The 20,987-nt window shown below is 44.2% G+C and overlaps 1 protein-coding gene across 1 annotated transcript in view; it reads left to right on the forward strand.

Annotated features, from left to right (window-relative positions):
- CMTR1 (cap methyltransferase 1) overlaps nucleotides 1-20,987 on the forward strand; it is a 63,371-nt gene that overhangs the window by 7,752 nt on the left and 34,632 nt on the right. The window contains exons 3-10 of the mRNA XM_082639887.1: nucleotides 3,928-4,079; nucleotides 5,601-5,759; nucleotides 10,697-10,789; nucleotides 12,199-12,270; nucleotides 13,409-13,503; nucleotides 13,622-13,694; nucleotides 18,715-18,913; nucleotides 19,676-19,794. Coding sequence (XP_082496013.1) covers nucleotides 3,928-4,079; nucleotides 5,601-5,759; nucleotides 10,697-10,789; nucleotides 12,199-12,270; nucleotides 13,409-13,503; nucleotides 13,622-13,694; nucleotides 18,715-18,913; nucleotides 19,676-19,794 — 962 coding nt within the window. The remainder of the gene's footprint in view (nucleotides 1-3,927; nucleotides 4,080-5,600; nucleotides 5,760-10,696; nucleotides 10,790-12,198; nucleotides 12,271-13,408; nucleotides 13,504-13,621; nucleotides 13,695-18,714; nucleotides 18,914-19,675; nucleotides 19,795-20,987) is intronic.

Genomic DNA, 20,987 nt, shown 5'->3' on the forward strand with positions numbered 1-20,987 from the left:
TGTCTGATCTGTTAAACAATATCAGATGTCCTTTTTCAGCCTACTGGGGTGCAGGGTGCTAAGTGATCGTCCAAGGGGGACTCAGTTCTCTGCTAGGATATAGGTATTCCATCCTCATGCTTAAACTTTTTGTTGTTTTTGTTGTTGAACCTTTAAAAAAACCTTTTTTTTAAAGGCGTCTTTTTTTTTTTAGAGCAGTTTAAGGTTCACAGCAAAATTGAAAGTACAAAGATATCTCCTACACACCCTGCCCCTATATGCACAGCCTCTCCCATTAGCATCATCTCTTACCAGAGTGCTACATTTGTTACGTTGATGAACCTGTGCTGACACAACCTTATCAACCAGAGTTCATAGTTTATATGATGGTTCACTCTTGATGTTGTACACTCCATGGGTTTGGGCAAATATATAATGACATGTACCCTTCCTTATATATATATATATATATATATATATATATATATATATTTATTTATTTATTTTTTTTTTTGCGGTACGCAGGCCTCTCACTGTTGTGGCCTCTCCCGTTGCGGAGCACAGGCTCCGGACGCGCAGGCTCAGCGGCCATGGCTCACGGGCCCAGCCGCTCCGCGGCATGTGGAATCTTCCTGGACCGGGGCACGAACCCGTGTCCCCTGCATCGGCAGGTGGACTCTCAACCACTACGCCACCAGGGAAGCCCTCCTTCCTTATATTTTTGAGGGCTGAACGTCTTGCACTGCATGTATGAGTTGTTGTAAGAGGAAATATCCTGAGGTACACTTAGTAGGTGCTTAGCAAAGATGACAACTGGGTGATAGTTCTTTAAATTCACTACAGTGAGCGGTTAATTCATTTCTGTTAAATGCAAAGCCTTAGTCCAAGTGTTGGAGATAGAATGTTGGTTGTGGCAGAGTCCTTGCTCTCTAGGAGTGACCCTGTCCAGTGGGGTGGCATGTGACAACTAGCTCTCAGGAAGTGTGATGAGTGCTGTGCTGATGGTATGAATACTGGTGCTGCTGGAGCACCGTGGAAGGGAGAGTCAGGCCTGGGGTGCTGGGGAAGACTTTGCTTTTCTCTGAATGTCAACCCTTAGTTTGTGTTCTCACTGGGAAATGGGTGTCTTTACACAGTCTTTAGAATTAGGATGTAATCCTCAAGTTCTGAATACCTGTATAATGCCCATTTTGGGTATATATAAATAATTTTTTTACACGGCTGCCCTTTGTGCCTTTCCTCAAATACCTCCCACAAGCAGCCAAACTTTGAGTCAACATCTCTTCTCAGGGACTTCCTTTCTTCCTTAAAGGAATTGTGCTACATTGCTAAGTTAGTTTTTTTTTTTTACATTTATTTAAAATTTTAATTAAGATAATTAATATTATCTTTTAATTGAGATAATATATTCACATGGTTCATAAATCAAAAATATAAAATGATAGCCAGTATAAACTCTAGTGATATAAAAATGTAAATCAAGTTTCACTTCTTCCCCTTTCACTTGTTCCAAGTAATCATTTTGGTATTCTTTTTCCATGCCTCAACCCCACATGTGTGGATAATCACTTTTATTGGTCTTGTATATCTTTCCTTCCAAAAGCTCTTTTTGCAATTACCAGAAATAAAAATTTATATTTTTATTGTCCCTCTTTAGTACACAAGAGTTAGGATGCCATGTTCATGAACATGGTCTAGGTCTTCTATTATTCAGTTGACAATGTGTCTTGGTGATCTCACCATTTCAATACAGAGGGAGGTTCCCAAGTTTTCTTGGTTTTGGGCACTCTTAGTGCTGCCTTAACATTTTTCACCATGCCCTAAAAATACCAAAAGAAATACCTAACAGTTTAGTTTATTAAGTATTTAGGTCTAAATAACAAGCATTTATATCCTAACAACTAATAGATGTTTGTAAGAATAATATTCGTAAATTGAATTAAAAAATTTTATTCTTAAATAAGCACAATTACTTACTAATGAGATTTGTATACTGTTGAGCACTATACAACTTCTCAAACCTTGGGATCAGATTGGATACTACCACCCTTATTTCCTGTTCCGCATTCCTCCTCACTTGCAGTTTAATACCATTTTCAATGGGAATATGCAGAAATTGTTTACCAGATTTTTTTTTTGCCATGCATAGCAGCATGCGGGATCTTAGTTCCCTGACTAGGGATCGAACCCTTGCCCCCTGCAGTGGAAGTGTGGAATCTTAACCATTGAACGGCCAGGGAAGTCCCCTGTTTACCAGATTTTTGAGATACAATCTATTTCCAAATTTGGGTGGGTTTTCCTTAAGAAACAACCTCAATAAAATTATATTGGGTTGAAATATCTTTTTTTTTTTTTGCGGTACGCGGGCCTCTCACTGTTGTGGCCTGTCCCGTTGTGGAGCACAGGCTCCGGACGCGCAGGCTCAGCAGCCATGGTTCACGGCCCAGCCGCTCCGCGGCATGTGGGATATTCTCAGACCGGGGCATGAACCCATGTCCCCTGCATCGGCAGGCGGACTCTAAACCACTGCGCCACCAGGGAAGCCCGAAATACCTTTTTTTTGGCCACGCCGTGTGGCTTGCTGGATCTTAGTACCCCAACCAGGGATCTAACCTGGGCTCCGGCGGTGGAAGCACTGAATCCTAACCACTGGGCTGCCAGAGAATTCCCTGAAATATCTTTTTAAAAAAATTAATTAATTAATTTTTGGCTGCATTGGGTCTTCATTGCTGTGCGTGGGCTTTCTCTAGTTGTGGCGAGCAGGGGCTACTCTTAGTTTCAGTGTGTGGACTTCTCATTGCAGTGGCTTCTCTTGTGGAGCACAGGCTCTAGGAGTGCGGGCTTCAGTAGCTGTGGCATGTGGGCTCAGTAGTTGTGGCTTGCGGGCTCTAGAGCACAGGCTCAGTTGTTGTGACACACGGGCTTAGTTGCTCCGTGGCATGTGGGATCTTCTTGGACCAGGGCTAGAACCCATGTTTGGCAGGCAGATTCTTAACCACTGCGCCACCAGGGAAGTCCTGAAATATCTTTTAAGTTAAGAGATTCACGTATCTATAGAAGATGGGGAAAGACCCAGTTACAGTGACTATCTAGACTGTGGATTATCCCACTTTTGACCAGGAGACAGGTAACCCACCACTTCCGGCAGCTGCTAAGGTGGGTCTTATTTGGAATCCTTTGGCACCAAGGTTGCTGACAGTGAAGATAGAGGCTTGGCTCACTCAGGCCGGCAGCTCCCTCCTGGAGCCTTTAAGTGCAGCTCCTCTACTCTCCGCCTCTGTTGGTGTTGCTGCCTGAGCGCCCCATCTTCACCGTCCTCTTTTTTGCTTCTCTTTTTCCTTCCTCTCCTGTCTTCCCCTCCCCCTTCACTTCTCCCTTTCTCTTCCCCTCTTTCCCCCTGTGAGCCGGCTCTTCTCTGGGGCTGTGCTGTAGATCCACCATCTCACCTACAAGTTTGAAGGACTGTGAAAACAGGAAACTAGGAGGTTAAACAATCAGAAACTGTTAGTCCTGTGATAGAATTGTTGAAAATGAAACCAGGTATCAGTGTTTGGAAATTGATATTCAAATAATAAATAGCAGAAATAACAATCATATCATCAATAAATACATTTTATATCTGACAGTATACTTTCAAATACACTTTTTCACTTAATCTTCAAACAACCCTATGAGGAAGGTATTACCATCCCAGTTGTGTAAGGGATGGGAAAGGAAAACTGATATTTTGAACTCCTGTTGTGTGTCACGTACCATTAGGAACCTCAGTGACTTGCCCAAGATTACACAGTTTGTAAGAGGTAGAGAATACATTTGACCTGGGTCATTTAATGAACTTCATGTGTGCAGTGCATATACTGAACACTAGTTGAATAAATGAAACTTGGACTTCTAGAGGCTATATTGTGCCATAAACGCACCAAAACATCTTCCTTTTTTCTTTTCCAGCATCTGCTACAAGCCTAAGTGAGTCTGACAGTGAGACTGAGGGGAAGCAACGCAGCTCAGACTCTTTTGATGATGCATTCAAAGCAGACTCTCTTGTGGAGGGAACTTCTTCTCGCTATTCCATGTATAACAGTGTGTCCCAGAAGCTTATGGTATGTAAGGGCTTGGGTTGGGTTGGGTTGGGTTTCTGAAATTCTACTAGCAGAGTGAGAGAAGGGAAACTGTATTGGTATGAGAAGAAGCAAAGTGAGGGCATGAGTTTTTCCTCTGCTTTAGTTTAGTAGAGAGCTGCTATAGTTTAGTAGAGAGAGTGTGACCCCTTCTTGATAGAAGTATCACATTTGAATCATCCACGGGAAGTGGCTGCTCAGGCCTGCTTCTCCTGTCCTGTCCAGAGCTGAGTTCTTGTGAGCATATGTGAACACATGAATGTGTGTCTGTGGATAAAGAGACTTCATGCTGAGATTTTTTGCTCTAGTGAGTGATATCAAAAGAAATGACTAAAATCCTGCTCACTCCTAGGTATAAAATAAATGGGAGTAGTAGTCTTCTGTATTACTTCCAAAAGAGGGCCTAGTTTTCCTTAATAACTTCAGTACCCCCATTGGTGTACCACAAGAAGGAAGGTGAAAAGGAAGATCTGCTACTTTCCTTATGAGACTAGTGTATGTGCAAAGGTTAGGGAAATCCAAGTTTGTCTTCTGTCTAGCTTCAAGAATACTATAGTTGACCTCTCCATTTTCTGTTGGATTCATTTAAGAATGAGAACTGCCACTTCTGAAGTCATAGTCAGGATTCTGGGTTGGGGCCAAAAACTTTGGGGAAGTGGAAGATGGGGAAGTTTGTGACTGAGTCAGACTCTTTGACCTGGGGAAAGATTTGTGGCTACTGTAGGAATTTCATGCGGCTCCTGAGCTGCTAATGCCCCTTCCATATGGAATATAGACCTTCTAGGTAAATCAGATCTTCTTAGGATTGGAGTTCTTTTATTAGACAAGGGTGTGTGGGTTTTGGGATTCGGGTCTCTGGTTTTGGGGGTATGTAACTGGGTTCAGTGACTCTAGAGTTTAATGTAAGCTTTTTAGTTAGTTGTGACATTTAAAAAAATGTTTCTGTCCAGAGTCTTATAGTATCTCCCATACCTCAGTTTTACATGAAGTGATTTTTCAGTTAATCTCTTGATTAAGTGGGCTGCTACAAGCCCTCATTGTCCTTGCTTAGTAAGGCTGTTTGACTGGTTAAAGGGTAAGGTTTAGAAGTTGCCGCTTGAAGTGGTTCCATTTTAAATTATGTTATCTTTATCAGCTTTACTCTGGATCTACTTCTCACTTATTCAGACAAATTAGCTGGAAGGGTAGTTGTGCAAATGTCCGATGAGATTCATTATATACTCTTGGTGCCTTTAATTACAGCTATGAGGTCCCTTCTCTTTTATCCAACTTATAGTTGCCCTAGAGTTTCACCTCCAGAGTAGACAGCCACTGGGCCCACAGTTAAACTGCAGTTATTTATTTATGTTTCTTTTCATTAGGCTAGAAGGAAAACCTTAGGCCTTACTCGTTTATATTTAACACGTCTGACACATGATAAGGGCTTAACACGTCTGACACATGATAAGGGCTAAATAAATGTCTGTTTATTTATATAAATGCACCATTACTTCTCTTTTTCAGGCCAAGATGGGCTTCAAGGAAGGTGAAGGATTGGGTAAATACAGCCAGGGTCGGAAAGACATCGTTGAGGCCTCTAATCAGAAAGGTCGACGAGGCTTGGGTCTGACGCTGCAAGGCTTTGACCAAGAGCTGAATGTGGACTGGCGAGCTGAGCCAGAGGTAACTGATATGGAGAGGAGGAGACAGGAAAGCCATTTATGGCTTTATGAAGCCATATTAACATTAACAAACTAGAAGTCTCCAGAGGCAGTATGATCAGAGTGGTTAGTGGAGATTGGAGCTAGTTTCTTGTGTGGAAGATACTGGGGGTGTCCAAAATGGAAAACAGTAGTCTGGGGGAGATATGATGGGATGTGGATTTGTTTCCTGTTGCTTCATATAGGACTGTCTAAGACCAGTGGGTATAAGATGCAAGAAGGCAGGGCTTCCCTGGTGGTGCAGTGGTTGAGAGTCCGCCTGCTGATGCAGGGGACACGGGTTCGTGCCCCGGTCTGGAAGGATCCCACATGCCGCAGAGCGGCTGGGCCCGTGAGCCATGGCCGCTGAGCCTGCGCGTCCGGAGCCTGTGCTCTGCAGCAGGAGAGGCCACCCAGTGAGAGGCCCGTGTAGTGCAAAAAAAAAAAAAAAAGATGCAAGAAGGCAGAGTGTGTCTCCACAGAGAACTTTAATAAATAGATACAGCTTTCCACCAGTGACGAAGGTGCCTAATGAGGTAGTGAGCTCCTTTTGCTGAAAGGATTCAAATGGGGCCAAATGAGGACGTACTCTCCCATTGTGTGAATGACTGGATTAGGTGCCCTCCAAGGTCCTTGCACCTCCACAGGTTTATAGGTGTTTGTTTATGCCATATAGCTTTTCTATTGTGGGTTTAGTCTGCTTATCTCCTTGGATATGAGTTTGCTAAATACCAAAGGAGGCTCTATCCTTTTTCATGGCACAGGTAATGTTGAGATTTTATTTTTATTTATTTATTTATGCCCTACCTTATTCCACAGAGGATTTGAAGTAGGTATAATAAAAGCACCTAAAAATAATGGTAAAATATTACCATTATAGAGTTGAAACTAGAGAAAATAGAACACAGATATCTAGCCTTCCACATAGTTGCTGTAGTTGAGCTTCAGATGTGGGTCTAAGCTCTGGAAAATTGATATTTTATTTGTCTCCTGAACTGATGTTCCAGTTCAGGAAAGAAGTCCTGTGAACCTGTGCATGATAAAAGCCTAGTAAGGTGTCAGAGTAAGATCCTGATAAGCCAGGAGCTAATGGGTTCTGGGGGTGATCCTGCTGTGCTGCCTTGTAGTTATGAGGAGACGAGACAGGCAGAATAGGGCAAATATTTGTAACTGGGGCTAGATGTAGGTTTTTACTTCAGAAATACTTGGTGCTTTCCATGTCCTCATTTGTGTGAAAACAAGTGAAGAGTCCCCATCCTCTCAATGGGGCAGAATTAGAACTAACTTTGCAAACTTAGAATCTGAAATTTGCTCATAAAATCTCGGTTTTTAATGTAGACAGGCTATTGGGAGAAAAGAATTTTTTTTTTTTTTGGCCATGTTGCACGGCTTGCAGGATCTTAGTTCCTCTGATCAGAGATTGAACCTGGGCCGTGGCAGTGAAAGTGCTGAGTACTAACCACTGGACCACCAGGGAATTCCATGAAAAATTTTTTTGAGGCAAAGCTGTCCTAATTATCATTTACCATAATTTACTTTTTCTCTTAAAAAAGATGTCCTGTCTTTTGGTTAAGAATTTGGCTCAACTATTAGTTGGTGGCCACTTCTTTAAGGTAGATGAGTCTGGGCAGCCTGAGGTGAATGTCCAGTTCCTGGAGTCACCACACGGAGAGTGCTCAGTGGCCACTGCAGCCCAGGAATATGGAGTGCAAGGTATGAAGCTTCAAAGTCCACTTTGTGGGTAGCCTTAATGTTGAGACTTCCATGGGGAGATTGAGTCTGCTTTTCCTCTCCAAAGGGGCATCCAAAGTGTATATGAGCTTCTTTTTAGACGTTATAATTCACAGCTATTTATGCTTAACGGGGGTGGATTTGACCAGGGGGAGAAACCATTATTCACTGCCAGATTCATTGACAAAGTTTTCAGTAATTTTTCTTTTAAACTTTTTCTCTGTTAAGGGTGGTTGGCTTGCCCTCAAGACCTTGCATTGTGATACCATTTTATGCCTTTCAGAGCATGTAATATTGCCTTTAATCTCATCACTTCAGTTCACAGTGGTGAATCTCTTCTCCACACTTGCTTGGAGGGAATGTGTGGAGCTGCCAGTGCAGGTTAGCCACCTGTTTAGGTTTTATAATCCATGTCTTTCTAGCCCAGTGAACTTAGTTCTGGCTGCACGTTAGAATCACCTGGAGACTTCTAAAAACATACTTATACCCAGTCCCCACCTCAGACCAATAGAATCATATACTCTGAGGGTGAGGCCCAGGCATCAGTACTTTTTAAAAGGTCTGCAGATGATCCTAATGTATAGCCAGGATGAAAACCACTGTTTTAGCTCGATAAGGAAAGTAATTGAAAAATTAAGAGGAAGCAGCATTAGAGATGCCAGTTTCTGCTCTGTCTTGGAATGAAAGGTATCAGGAGGTGAGACTCATTGCACTGAGTCTTCCTGATGTAATTACCTTATCATGGACTTATACCCTACGTGTACTTCTCTGTGTCCCCACTGCTCTGACTATAGGCCTCTTGAGTTAAGGACCATGTCTTTTTTTTTTTTTTTTTTTGGCCACGTTGCACAGCATGCGGGATCTTAGTTTCCCAACCAGGGATCAGACCTGTGCCCCCTCCAGTGGAAACGCAGAGTCCTAATCACTGGACTGCCAGGGAAGTCCCAAGGACCATATCTTTTTTTTTTTTTTAACATCTTTTTTGGAGTATAATTGCTTTACAATGGTGTGTTAGTTTCTGCTTTATAACAAAGTGAATTAGTTATACATATACACATGTTCCCATATCTCTTCCCTCTTGCGTCTCCCTCCCTCCCACCCTCCCTATCCCACCCCTCTAGGCGGTCACAAACCACCTAGCTGATCTCCCTGTGCTATGCGGCTGCTTCCCACTAGCTACCCACTTTATGCTTGGTAGCGTATATATGTCCATGCCACTCTCTCACCTCGTCATAGCCTCCCCCTCCCCCTCCCCATATCCTCAAGTCCATGCTCTAGTAGATCTGTGTCTTTATTCCCGTCTTACCATCTTACCCCTAGGTTCTTCATGACCTTTTTTTTCCCCTTAGATTCCATATATATGTGTTAGCATACGGTATTTGTTTTTCTCTTTCACTTCGCTCTGTATGACAAACTCTAGGTCCATCCACCTCACCACAAATAACTCAAATTTCATTTTATGACTGGGTAATATTCCATTGTATATATGTGCCACATCTTTATCCATTCATCTGTTGATGGACACTTAGGTTGCTTCCATGTCCTGGTTATTGTAAATAGAGCTGCAGTGAACATTTTGGTACATGACTCTTTTTTTTTTTTTAAACCATTCTCATGGGTGTATAATGATATCTCTGTGGTTTTAATTTTCTTTCCTTGGTTACTACTGATGAGCACTTTTTTTTTTTTAAATGTTGAGCCTTCTTTTAATTTATTTTTTGGCTGTGTTGGGTCTTCGTTTCTGTGCGAGGGCTTTCTCTAGTTGCGGCAAGTGGGGGCCACTCTTCATCGTGGTGCGCGGGCCTCTCACTCTTGTGGCCTCTCTTGTTGCGGAGCACAGGCTCCAAATGTGCAGGCTCAGTAGTTGTGGCTCACGGGCCTAGTTGCTCCGCGTCATGTGGAATCTTCCCAGACCAGGGCTCGAACCTGTGTCCCCTGCATTAGCAGGCAGATTCTCAACCACTGCACCACCAGGGAAGCCCAGTACATGACTTTTTGAATTATGGTTTTCTCAGGGTATATGCCCAGTAGTGGGATTGCTGGGTCGTATGGTAGTTCTATTTGTAGTGTTTTAAGAAACCTCCATACCGTTCTCCATAGTGGCTGTATCAATTTGCATTCCCACCAACAGTGCAAGTCCCTTTTCTCCACACCCTCTCCATCATTTATTGTTTCTAGATTTTTTGATGATGGCCATTCTGACTGGTGTGAGATGATATCTCATTGTAGCTTTAATTTGCATTTTTCTAATGATTAATGATGTTGAGCATTCTTTAATGTGTTTGTTGGCAATCTGTATATCTTCTTTGGAGAAACGTCTGTTTAGGTCTTTGTCCATTTTTGAATTCGGTTGTTTGTTTTTTTGTTATTGAGCTGCTTGTAAATTTTGGAGATTAATCCTTTGTCAGTTGCTTCATGTGCAAATATTTTCTCCCATTCTGAGGGTTGTCTTTTGGTCTTGTTTATGGTTTCCTTCGCTGTGCAAAAGCTTTTAAGTTTCATTAGGTCCCATTTGTTTATTTTTGTTTTTATTTCCATTTCTCTAGGAGGTGGGTCAAAAAGGATCTTGCTGTGATTTATTTCATAGAGTGTTCTGCCTATGTTTTCCTCTAAGAGTTTGATAATGTCTGGCCTTACATTTAGGTCTTTAATCCATTTTGAGTTTATTTTTGTGTATGGTGTTAGGGAGTGTTCTAATTTCATACTTTTACATGTACCTGTCCAGTTTCCCCAGCACCACTTATTGAAGGGGCTGTCTTTTCTCCACTGTATATTCTTGCCTCCTTTATCAAAGATAAGGTGACCATATGTGCATGGGTTTATCTCTGGGCTTTCTATCCTGTTCCATTGATCTATATTTCTGTTTTTAGGACCATATCTTTTTAACTCTGCATTCTGAGCTCTTAGCCCACAGTAGGTATTCATCAAATAATATTGGAACAAATGAAAGAAACTTTGTAAGTTGGGGGCGTTCCTTAGGATTCAAACCAGAATTGGACCTGGCCTTCAGAAGTTAAACTTTAGAATTCTGGCTCTTAGTTCTAATGTCTGACACTGCTAGTGGCCTCAGCTTCCTGGACCCTTTTCACTCCGAGTCCCTCTTGATCGTTTTGGGGAAGCCCTGGTGAGTTGGGGCACAGCCCTGAGGGTCTGTCTTACCTGACTTACTTCCCTCTCTTTTGTTTGTAGCCCAGTGCCTGTGAGCAGGTGTCATGGTTCCCAGAATGTACCACTGAAATTCCTGACACTCAGGAAATGAGCGATTGGATGGTTGTGGGAAAGGTAGGATTTCAGGAAAATGTACCCTGAATTCTTGGCACTTATCTCCTGACTTTTCTCCTCCTCAAGTCAGTTGTGTACATCTGTGTACTCACAGTTTAAGAAAAATGTGAATCTGAGCGTTCTGCATCAAGAGGGTGTGTCAGGGGCTTTATGGATATGCCCCTGGCAGATGAGGCAGACAGGGTTTTTCCTCCTTTAACTTGCAAGGCAGCACAAAATGCATAACTTCTGTCTTCCTCTTGGTTGCTTTTTAGAGTAGCTTATTATACATCTGTATATTCTGGTCACTGCTGGGCACTGTTTCAGGTAGATAAAAAGACACTATCCCTGTCCTCAGAAAGTATTGAGGGAGTTGTTATGGAGGAAATTTGTTTAATTTCCTTCTGGAAAATTATAAGAATAAAGTAGATAGCTATATCAAGTCAGCATGGTCTAGAGAGCAGTTCTCAAAGTGTAGGGACCTCCAGGGATCTCCATGACCCTTTCACGGGGTCTACCAGGTCAAAGTTATTTTAATAATGATACTGGAAAGTTATTTGCCTTTTTCATTCTCATTCTCTCACAAGTGTCCAGTGGAGTTTTCCAGTGACCATGACATGTGATATCACGACCAATTGAATGCAAATGTGGACAGGAGAATCTAGCTGTTGTGTATTAAGCCATATTGAGAGATTTGCAAAATGGAAAACAGGGCCACTCTTCTCAATAAATTTTTTTTTTTGGAAGTATAGTTTTTTCTCATAAAAATGTTATTTATTTTAATATACCATCTTCTTTTAAACTAAATTAGTAAATATTTAAACATTTTCTCAGTTTTAACTTCTAATATATATATACATATCTCTTATATAAACAAAAGCTCTTTGGGGGCTCCTCAGTGATCTTGAAGAGTGTAAACCTGAGAACGCCAAGTTTGAGCATCACTGATTTAGAGGTAGCCTCACTCAGACATGAAGTTGGGCTTGACATCCCCATGAGGCTCCCTCACCCTTGTTTTCTGTGACACTACCAGGTCAGTGCCTGGTATCCTGCCTTCGTACTCCTCACAGAGCAAGAGGCTTCCTGGTTGAGGGAAAGGCTTCTGTCATTTGGGGCATTCCCCATCCTTCTGCCTCCACACTCTAGGGACAGACAGCTTGGATGTCTCCTTCCTGTTTGCTTTTCTCAGCCTCAGCATTCATGAGTCTTGTATGCATATGGTGCTCTAGTCAGAGTACCCAGGGGGCTGCTTCATCTCACAGCCATCTGGACTAGAGCCAGAGGGGTTTAGGATTTTCTTTTTCCCGCCCCTCAGGGATGGATATTCTTTGGCCCCTTTTGCTCTACTCACTCAGAACCCTAGTTTCTCCATCCATCCCCCCAAATACAGTCGCATGTGGTCATTATTGATTGTTTTCTCCTCCCTGTAGAGAAAGATGATTATTGAAGATGAAACAGAGTTTTGCGGGGAAGAGCTGCTTCACAGTGTGTTGCAATGTAAGGTAAGGACTCGTGGCTAGAGCTGGAGTTGAAGATTTTGTGTGAGGGGTTGTGCTGGGCTTTTCTTGTTCTTTTGAGTCAGTTGTGGGGAGGCTGAAGTTTAGCTAAGATTTTTCTTTGAGATCAGATAGGTAGCTTGGTACATTTCTGTGAGGTGTCCTTTTTCCTGGTGGCTCTCCTGCCCTGTAGTGTTGTGCTATCCCTGTGATCAGTAGCCAGGAAAGGAACCACTTAATTTCAGTGGGTTGGTTCATTGTAATCCTGAAGGGGGCCTGGCATAGTGAAAGGTTCGGAATCATTGTGTAGCATCAGATAGAGCTGAATTCAAATCCTAGTTTAGCAGCATTTTTTTTTTTTTTCCTGTGTGACCTTGGGCCACTTGCTTTAGCTTCTCTGAGTTTGAGTTTCCTCATCTATAAATTGGGGAGAAAATACTCGCTTCCCAGTGTTGTTGTAAAAATTAAAAGAAGTAGTTGGTGTTACCCTCCCCTTGATGTCTTTTGGCCTGTCTTTGGGTCAGGAAGTGCATTGCTTGGGGCAGAATGAGCCAAGGAAACTCTGAGGAGGAAGTGGGTTGGAGAAGAAGCAAGGCCTCAGACTAGCTTCACAGAGCTTATTTTTCTGGCAGGCAGAGTGTTGGGAATATCCTTAAGGTGACTGGAACTCAGGTAAGGTGAGGCTTTCTTTTTTCAGAGAGAATAGTAGAGAACAGAGAAGGGTTCCCTCCTGTGTGGTAGGCGCCCTCAGAAAACTCTGGTCTTGGTTTGTCTACCCTCTCTCTGGGTACCCTTCATATCAGAACTCTGGTCCCTTGGGAAGTTGCTGCTGGAGTGGAGAAGCAGATTTGTTATGAGGATTACCAGTGCCAGGAGGTGACTCTGTGCCATTTATTAACCACTTACCATGTGCCAGGCACATGCTTACTTCCCTTTTATTTTGTACCATTTTACAGGTGAGGTAGTTGAGGGTCAGTGATTGAGTGACTTGTCTAGGGTCACACATCTGGTCATTTCAGAACTGAGATACGGCAGGAGCCTAGCTCTTCAGAGGGCTGTGAATCAGGCCCCTCAAGCTCGTTAAGACACCTGTTTCATCCCAAAGGGTGATGCTCACCTTCAGGTTCTGATTCTCTCTGGGCAGAATGTGTTTGATGTCCTGGATGGGGAGGAGATGCGGCGAGCTCGGACCCGGGCCAACCCCTACGAGATGATCCGAGGAGTCTTCTTCCTAAACAGGTTTGCTGACATTTCCTTCCCCCCCACCCCGATGTACACTGCTCTACCTTTTCATTTGAGCCTTAGCTCTCCATATGTCTGGTACTGAGGCACACTTTTCTGTCTTGCTTTGTTGCAGGGCGGCAATGAAGATGGCTAACATGGATTTTGTGTTCGATCGCATGTTTACAAATCCGAGGGACTCTTATGGGGTGAGAACAAGATTTTGCTTCTGAATTCATAGTGCCAAATGAGCTTGAGCTTCAGTGGTTCAGAAATTGCCATTTGTGCAGTGCTAGGAGAGTATTCCTGCTAGGTGATAGAGATGTATTTTGTGAAAGAGATATATTTTGCTTTGAGCTCTTCAGGTAGGGTTCCACGGTGCTTCCTGTGGTCCCAGGAGTGCCCCAGTAAGTAGTTGTCTCTAGGGCTTCAGGCCCTGAGTCCCCCCCCCCCCAACTCTGCAGACCCTGCTGCTCACTCTGAGTGGAGGCAGCGGGGCTTACAGGGGTGGAGCAGCGGCATTCCTGACAAAAGCAGCAGCTGTGCATCTATAGGCCTAGGGAGCAGGGAGACGAGGCCATGAGCTAGAACACAGGCCTCCCTCCTCCATTCATTAAACGTGTATTTATCGAAACCCCGACTTTGTGCCAGGCACAGTACCAGCAATATAATTTTGAAGGAGATAGATGTGACCCCTTTCCCCATGGTGCTTGTGTTCTGGAAATTCTGGTAGACTTGAGAGCTGATAAGGGTACAGGGTTGGGGGTTTGTAAAGCCTTTCTGTGCTCATTGACGTGTGGAGGCCATTTGCCACCAGGGAGCTTTCCCCTGCTTTCTTCCTACCATGGATGAGGTAGAGTCTGAGTACAGTCAGCCCTCTGTGTCTGTAGGTTCTGCATCCACCGATACAGAGGGCCGACTGTACACTGCCATTTTATATAAAGGACTTGAGCATCTGCAGATTTTGGTGGCTGCAGGGGTCCTGAAACCAATCCTCTTTAGATACTGCGGGATGACTGTATACAGTCTTTACAGTGAGTGTTCCAAATTGAAACTTGTGACATCATCTGATTTGGTTGCTGATTCTGGTATGAGAGGGCAGTACTCAGGGAAATGTTTGAGTGTTGAATGAAATGTGGGCATCTGCGTTCTTTCACTGGTCTATTTAAAATCAATATTGTGTCTGAAGGTCTAGGCTGTGTTCAGTGAGGGTTGAGGGCGGGCATGGAGTGCAGCACTTAGTCGCAGGTGGTGTCGCTTAGGTTCACACCTTCTTTGGATCTCAGCTGCCTCATCTCTGAAATTAGCCCTACTAACCTGCCAGAGGGCCGGGGTAGGACCAAAAGACTCTTAAGGTTTGTTCCAGCTCTAAAATCTGTGATTTCAAACATGGCCCCTTTCCCTTTCTGCCTCTCTGAACAAGCTTTGTGTGGGATCATAATTACCAGTCTTTGGCCCTTCTCAAGAAGTGATAGAGCAAAATGATTTTCTACTTTGCTACATGTCATTTTTCTGAACACAGACCCTCCATAATGATAGAGAAAGAAAAAAGGAAATTTCATTCTAACATTCCCTTCAGGGTTTCAAAGCATTTTTACCCAGTCCTAGAAAGTTAGTTCTCTCTGACAGTGAAGGGGCCAGGAGCCAGCTGTTCCCAAACCTGTTTCTGCTTCACTCACCCTCCTTCTACTAGGCCCCGATTATCCACTGCTTAAAGAAACTTGTTTTCCAAGTTCTTTAATGTTTCGGCTTCACCCACCTGACTGCTTCTTCAGTGCTGGCGAAACTGGTAGGTGGACCCCTCCAGTCTTTAGTTATTTTTCTTTCCCAGGTCTCCCTCCTCATTTTACAGTACCAGCAAGCTGCACAAAAGGGCTCTTGGAATTAGCATCTTGAGAAAATTAGGTTGATATAATGTTGATTTAATTTTTTGAGCTCCAAATGATTTCTTTTAAACCCCTGCATGGCAGAGGAACTCTGTCAAGCCGCTGGGAAGTCACAGCATCACTTTGGGCTTTTGAATGTTAAACGCCTCCAGCAGCTGGTATCTGGTTATTGTCTTTCGCTGTCAGGAAAATGAAGTAGGCATCAGGGTTGTCCCATTCCGGTCGTGGGTGGAGATATTAGTTACATAGGAAAAGGCAGCCGTGTTTGTGATGCTTCAGGCAGCTTCTTGACTTGAATTGATTGACAGTGGCCATGGAGAATTGCCCTTTCAGAGATGTTCTTCTGCACTACACTATAAAAAGTGATTTCTCTTCAGCTCCTAGTGTTTTTCTTCTCTCTTTTCACCTCTGTTTTCCCCCAAGGACCAGAGTGACAGCCAAGCCCGGCAGGCTTGGCGTGTTTTTCAGGCGACACACTCTAGAGCTCTCCCAGCAGAGCTGGGAGTGGGGGAAGCCCCAGGCACATGCCCAGGTTTGCCAGGGTCTCAGTGGCTCTTGGGTCAGGCGAATTACAGAATAAGAGTGTGGAGAACTTGAAGCTTGGGAAAGTGTGAGGAGGTTGGAGGTGGGAAGCCAGAGGGAGGGTCTCTGAGGTTTTTCAGTGTGCTTCTGCTTCTGCAGGTTGTGGAAAAAGAAAAGAGGCTGGGGTAGGGAAATAAAGAAATCATAAACAAGAATTGGAAGGGACAAAGGAAAGAAGGGAATTTAGATTCTTTGGGTATATGGAAGCATATTATAAACCAAAACGTTATGTGAGGGACTTGTGTGCTTGGGGTTATTGTTGAGGTAAGAAAACATCGGCTGTGAAGCGTAACAGGAAACAAAAACTGAATGTAGATCTTTAAGTTTCAGTGCTGTCTTAGAAGAAATTAGACAGCACTTACAAAGTGCCCGCTGCATGTGGAGCACAGTGCTAGGCATTGCAAAGGCGAAAGGATGGAAAGGACCAGAGTTTTGACTCTAAGGAAGTTGATCTAGTTGAATATAATGTTATCTTACATTTGTTTAGTATTGTACAGTTTCTAAAGGTCTTTGACATATGGTACTTCATTTAATCCTCTAATAGCCTTAAAAAATAACCTGCATTAGTCCCAGTTTACAGTTGAGGAAGCTCGAGCTTAAAGACATAAGTTATGGACTTGCCTTTGACTGCACAGCCAGTAAATGGCAGAGGTGAGAATCCCAGATGTCCTTTCTATGAAAGGACCTTCTGGCTGTGGCCTGTGAGGGTATGACACATCTTGACATCACAGAACAGATCATATTTATGCCCTCTTCCTGGAGGTGAGATGCTTTCATTGATTCATTCCCCTTCCTTCTCCCAGTCTTCCTTTGGGCCGTCTGCTCACCCAGAGAGGCTGGAGCCTGTGGCTAGGACATGGGCAGTGGTGAGGAACAATGTTTTCACTCTTTCTAGCATGTGCAGGCCTTAAAATTGTGACCCCTGCCTCACTACCACTTTGCAGCCTGGGAAGTGCTGCATAATATTCTCGGCAAATGCCATTAGGTCTTTCTTTGTGTGTGCGAATGAATATAATCCAAAAGTATGAAAACTGATGGCTCAGGAACAAAAGTATGCTAGGGTGGAGTGGCAGGGGTAGGGGAGGAAGAACTGATATATCCCAGCATGCTGAATGGGCTTGTCACAGGATGATGAAGTTTATTTTTAGCTAAAGTCACTTTCTCCTGAGACTTTTTCACTGTTTTGATAAAGGTAGATAACCATCATCAGAGGCAAGGCCCTTGTCACCTAGAAAGTGACTGGATCCTGAGCATCAGTATTTCCATTTCTTTCTTATAACTGTTTCCCCTGAAGCTTTCTGATCTTTATCTAGCAGTTAACAGAGCTCTGGACAAGCACCCAGCCATGCCAAACCTATATAGAGAGAAGGCTGAGCTCCCTTAGCCCCTTTCTGCTGGATGTTCATGAGGGTCCCCTGCAGTCACCCCCTCTAGAACTCAACCTCTTGTCACCAGTGCAGATGGTTTATCCTCTCTGCTGTGGAGGGTTGGGACAAGTAGAATTCATCATCTAGGGCCCAGGTGTGTAGAAGAGAAGTGTAAACACACAATCTAGGTCTGCATGCAGCGTACATTTTATTTTATTTATTTATTTGGCCGTGCTGCATGGCTTGCGGGATTAAGTTCCCCAACCAAAGGTCGAACCTGGGCCACAGCAGTGAAAACCGGGAATCCTAACCACTAGGCCACCAGGGAACTCCCAATATTTTAGATTAAGAGTTAAAGCCACTCAAGTGGCCAAAACTATAATCCAATAAAAATACAAGTGATTATTGTAATTTAGTTATTCCTTAGGTGGGTGGGTGCTCTGATGGCTGCCCGGAAGCTGTACACCATTGTCTCCTGTTCTCTCTACCTTGTCAGCTCCCAGCTATGCACCACCCAGGCCCTGGCTAGCAGAGGAGCAAAGGCAGGAGAGGGAGTGGGTGTTAAAAAGGAGGAGACTCAATGCACTATGGTATCTTGGATGGGGTCATGGAACAGAACAAGGGCTCTAGTGAGATCTGAATCAAGTCTGGACTTTAGTTAATAGTAATGGACCTGTGTCAGTTTCTTAGTTTTGACAAATGACAATGTAAGATGTTAATAAAACTGGGTGAAGGATATATGCGAACTTTATTCTTGCAGCTTATCTGTAAATCTAAAATTATTCCATGATAAAAAGTTAATTGGAAAAAAAAGGGAGAGCCTCAGAGGAAGGGGAGAAGGGAAGCAGAGGCTATGATCTGGAAAGATAGTCCCTGTGGCTGGGAGGGAGTGATGTGAGAGCCCCTCAGACTCTGGTTGGACAGGAAGGCCGGCATCTAATGGTCAGGCTGATGGGATTCTGATTTAGCTTTGCTGCGGACTGTCTGTGAACAAGTCGCTTTGTGTCTTGGGGTCTCTTTTTCCCTATCTGTAATGTGGGGTTAGAACATCTATTCTGCTCAGTGGGACTCTTGTAAGGCAGGATATGGTGAGCAAAAGATGCTGAGAAATAAAAAATGCACACTTAGATGCCCATTAAGATGTTTTTATTAGGAGTCTGAGCTAGGCCTGGTGGGTTGCAAGGCATCAGGGGTGTTTTGAGGTGGGGATGGGCAAAAACTTTGGAGGGCAATGATCACAGAGGACACATTTCTGGGCGCTTGTGGCTCTGGCCACAAGAACTCCGCATTGTGCTTGCTGAAAGGCTTATTTTACTCCCCCTGCCTTCTCTTTCCTGCTCCCCATTTAGCCATCTTTTTTCCCTTCCTCCCCTGACTTCCACTTACCTTTGCAGAAACCACTGGTGAAGGACCGGGAAGCTGAGCTTCTATACTTTGCTGACGTCTGTGCAGGCCCAGGTGGCTTCTCGGAGTATGTGCTGTGGAGGAAGAAGTGGCACGCAAAGGGCTTTGGAATGACTCTGAAGGGTCCTAACGATTTTAAGCTGGAAGACTTCTACTCGGCCTCCAGTGAGCTCTTCGAACCTTACTACGGTAGGGACGTGGAGGAGGGTACCAGGGGCTATGAGAGGCAGTTCTCTTTGAAGACTTAAGGTCAGAAGTAGTTATTATCCACTTGCCATGTTTTCTTTCCCAGGTCTCTGAGTCTGGGGTTCCCAGCCAATGTCATGAAGGTCTCGGTTCCCTCTCGACTGTCCCTTTTTACCCCAGGCCTGTGGGTACAGGTTAAATACTCCACTAGGCAAACTCTCATCAGAGCCATATTACTTCCTCCTTTCTTCTCTTGTGGTGACAGGAGATAATGAAACTGCCTGATCTCCGGCTGAGAACTGGCAGGTTTATTAACACATACAAACCCACACCCATCTCTAGCCAGCTCAGCAGCCCTCCAGCAGTTCTCTCCACTCTGGCTCGCTTTTTGTGATTTGGCAGCAAATCCTAAGTCCTTTGTTAACAGTTCTTATTAAGAAATTGATATTGGTTCCTAAATGTAGGTGCTTTAAACACAACTTTGATCTTGAATATGAAGACCTTCTGTTTCAGTTGATGACTCTTGGCTGGTCAACTCCTTCTGAACTCTGCTTTATTATAGCAGGGCACTGTTTTTGCCTCCTGTCCATCACTGCAAGGCAGCCTTGTATGATGGGTCCTTCAGTGAGTTGCTCCTCACAGGGGCTTTTCTCCTGGGCCTCGAGGTCCACCTGGTACCTGTGTTCACAACCCCAGAGAGCTTGTGTCCCAGCTCCAGGGATGCACAGGGCAGATGAGCTAAATGTGAATCTTGTGTCTTGTCAGGTGAGGGTGGGATCGATGGAGATGGAGACATCACCCGCCCGGAGAACATCACTGCTTTTCGGAATTTTGTCCTGGATAACACAGATCGCAAGGGTGTCCACTTTCTGATGGCTGATGGGGTAGGTGACCTGCTGTTCATAGGGTGATGCTTTAGGGACTTATCATGTTAGAGGCTTGAGAATTGGTTTTGTTTGTTTTGGTTGGTCCTTTAGCTGCCCTGGAAGGGCAGATAGTAGGGATGTGTGTTGTATGTTTCTATTCTTTTTGTGCATCTTTTCAGTGGTAACTTTGTCAAGGCTGTGATGTTGTGGGCATCTTTGCTTGGAGCAAGTGGACCTTCTCAGCTCACTTCTTCATAGGGCCTTGGTTGGCTATGAGACATGGTGAGAGGGGGGGCATGACTAAGATGAGCTAGGCAGAGCTGACCGGGAAGAACATTCCCGTCATTTGTCACCTGGGTGCTGCTCCTGGTAGAGGCTGTCTACACATGGCCGCTCCTAAGCCTCTGGATGGGCTAATAGGTGACCGCATAACTGAAGGCAGCAGCTCAAAGGAGTCCTCCGGGACTCCACAGGAGGCTCGGTCAATCGCTGAGCTAAAGTGAATATTCAAGTCGCCTGTTTCTTGGGCAGGTATTTGATGTATAGAGGCAAGTACCCTGCAGCTTTCTCACCTAGTAATCTGATGCTGCAGGTAGTCTTTTCTGGAACGAGCCACAAATTAGTGTAGAGGAGGGTCAGAGAACGTTGCAGTTGCTCCGGGGTGACATGGCCAGAGTTGAGAAGAGCCTTTGGAGCCCCTTGGGTAGCCTTTCAAGCAGTAGCCCTGTGGAGAGGTGAAGAAATGTTTAGGATACCAGCACAGGATCTGAACATGCACCTCCCTCACCAAAGCTTTGTGCACAGCAGGGGACAACAGATAGACAGGCTTGGGTGGAGGGGAGGGAGGGGCTGCTTCACCTGTGCTTGAGGGATCTGATAGTGCTTGGGAGGCAGGCAGCCTTGCAGTTTGTCAGCTAGAGTGGCAAACTCAAGGATTGTCCTTCTGGCTTAGGCAGCTTAGACTGGTGACCTGTGTGGCTGATTTATTTGTTTGTCTATATCCCCCATAAACAGACATGCATTGTAAGAAGCATCTGTAAATCTGGAAGACGTTGCTAAACATTTTTGATTCTGGAGACCTGGCCAGGCTGGGCCCAGCTTAATGGAGGCCAGCCTCTTTACTTTTCTTAATTATTGTGATGAAAAACACATAATGTAAAATTTACCATTGCAACCGTTTTTAAGTTTACACTTCAGTAGTGTTAAATATT

Source organism: Mesoplodon mirus (assembly GCF_964341445.2).
Source record: "Mesoplodon mirus genome assembly, chromosome: 12".
NCBI lineage: Eukaryota > Metazoa > Chordata > Mammalia > Artiodactyla > Ziphiidae > Mesoplodon > Mesoplodon mirus.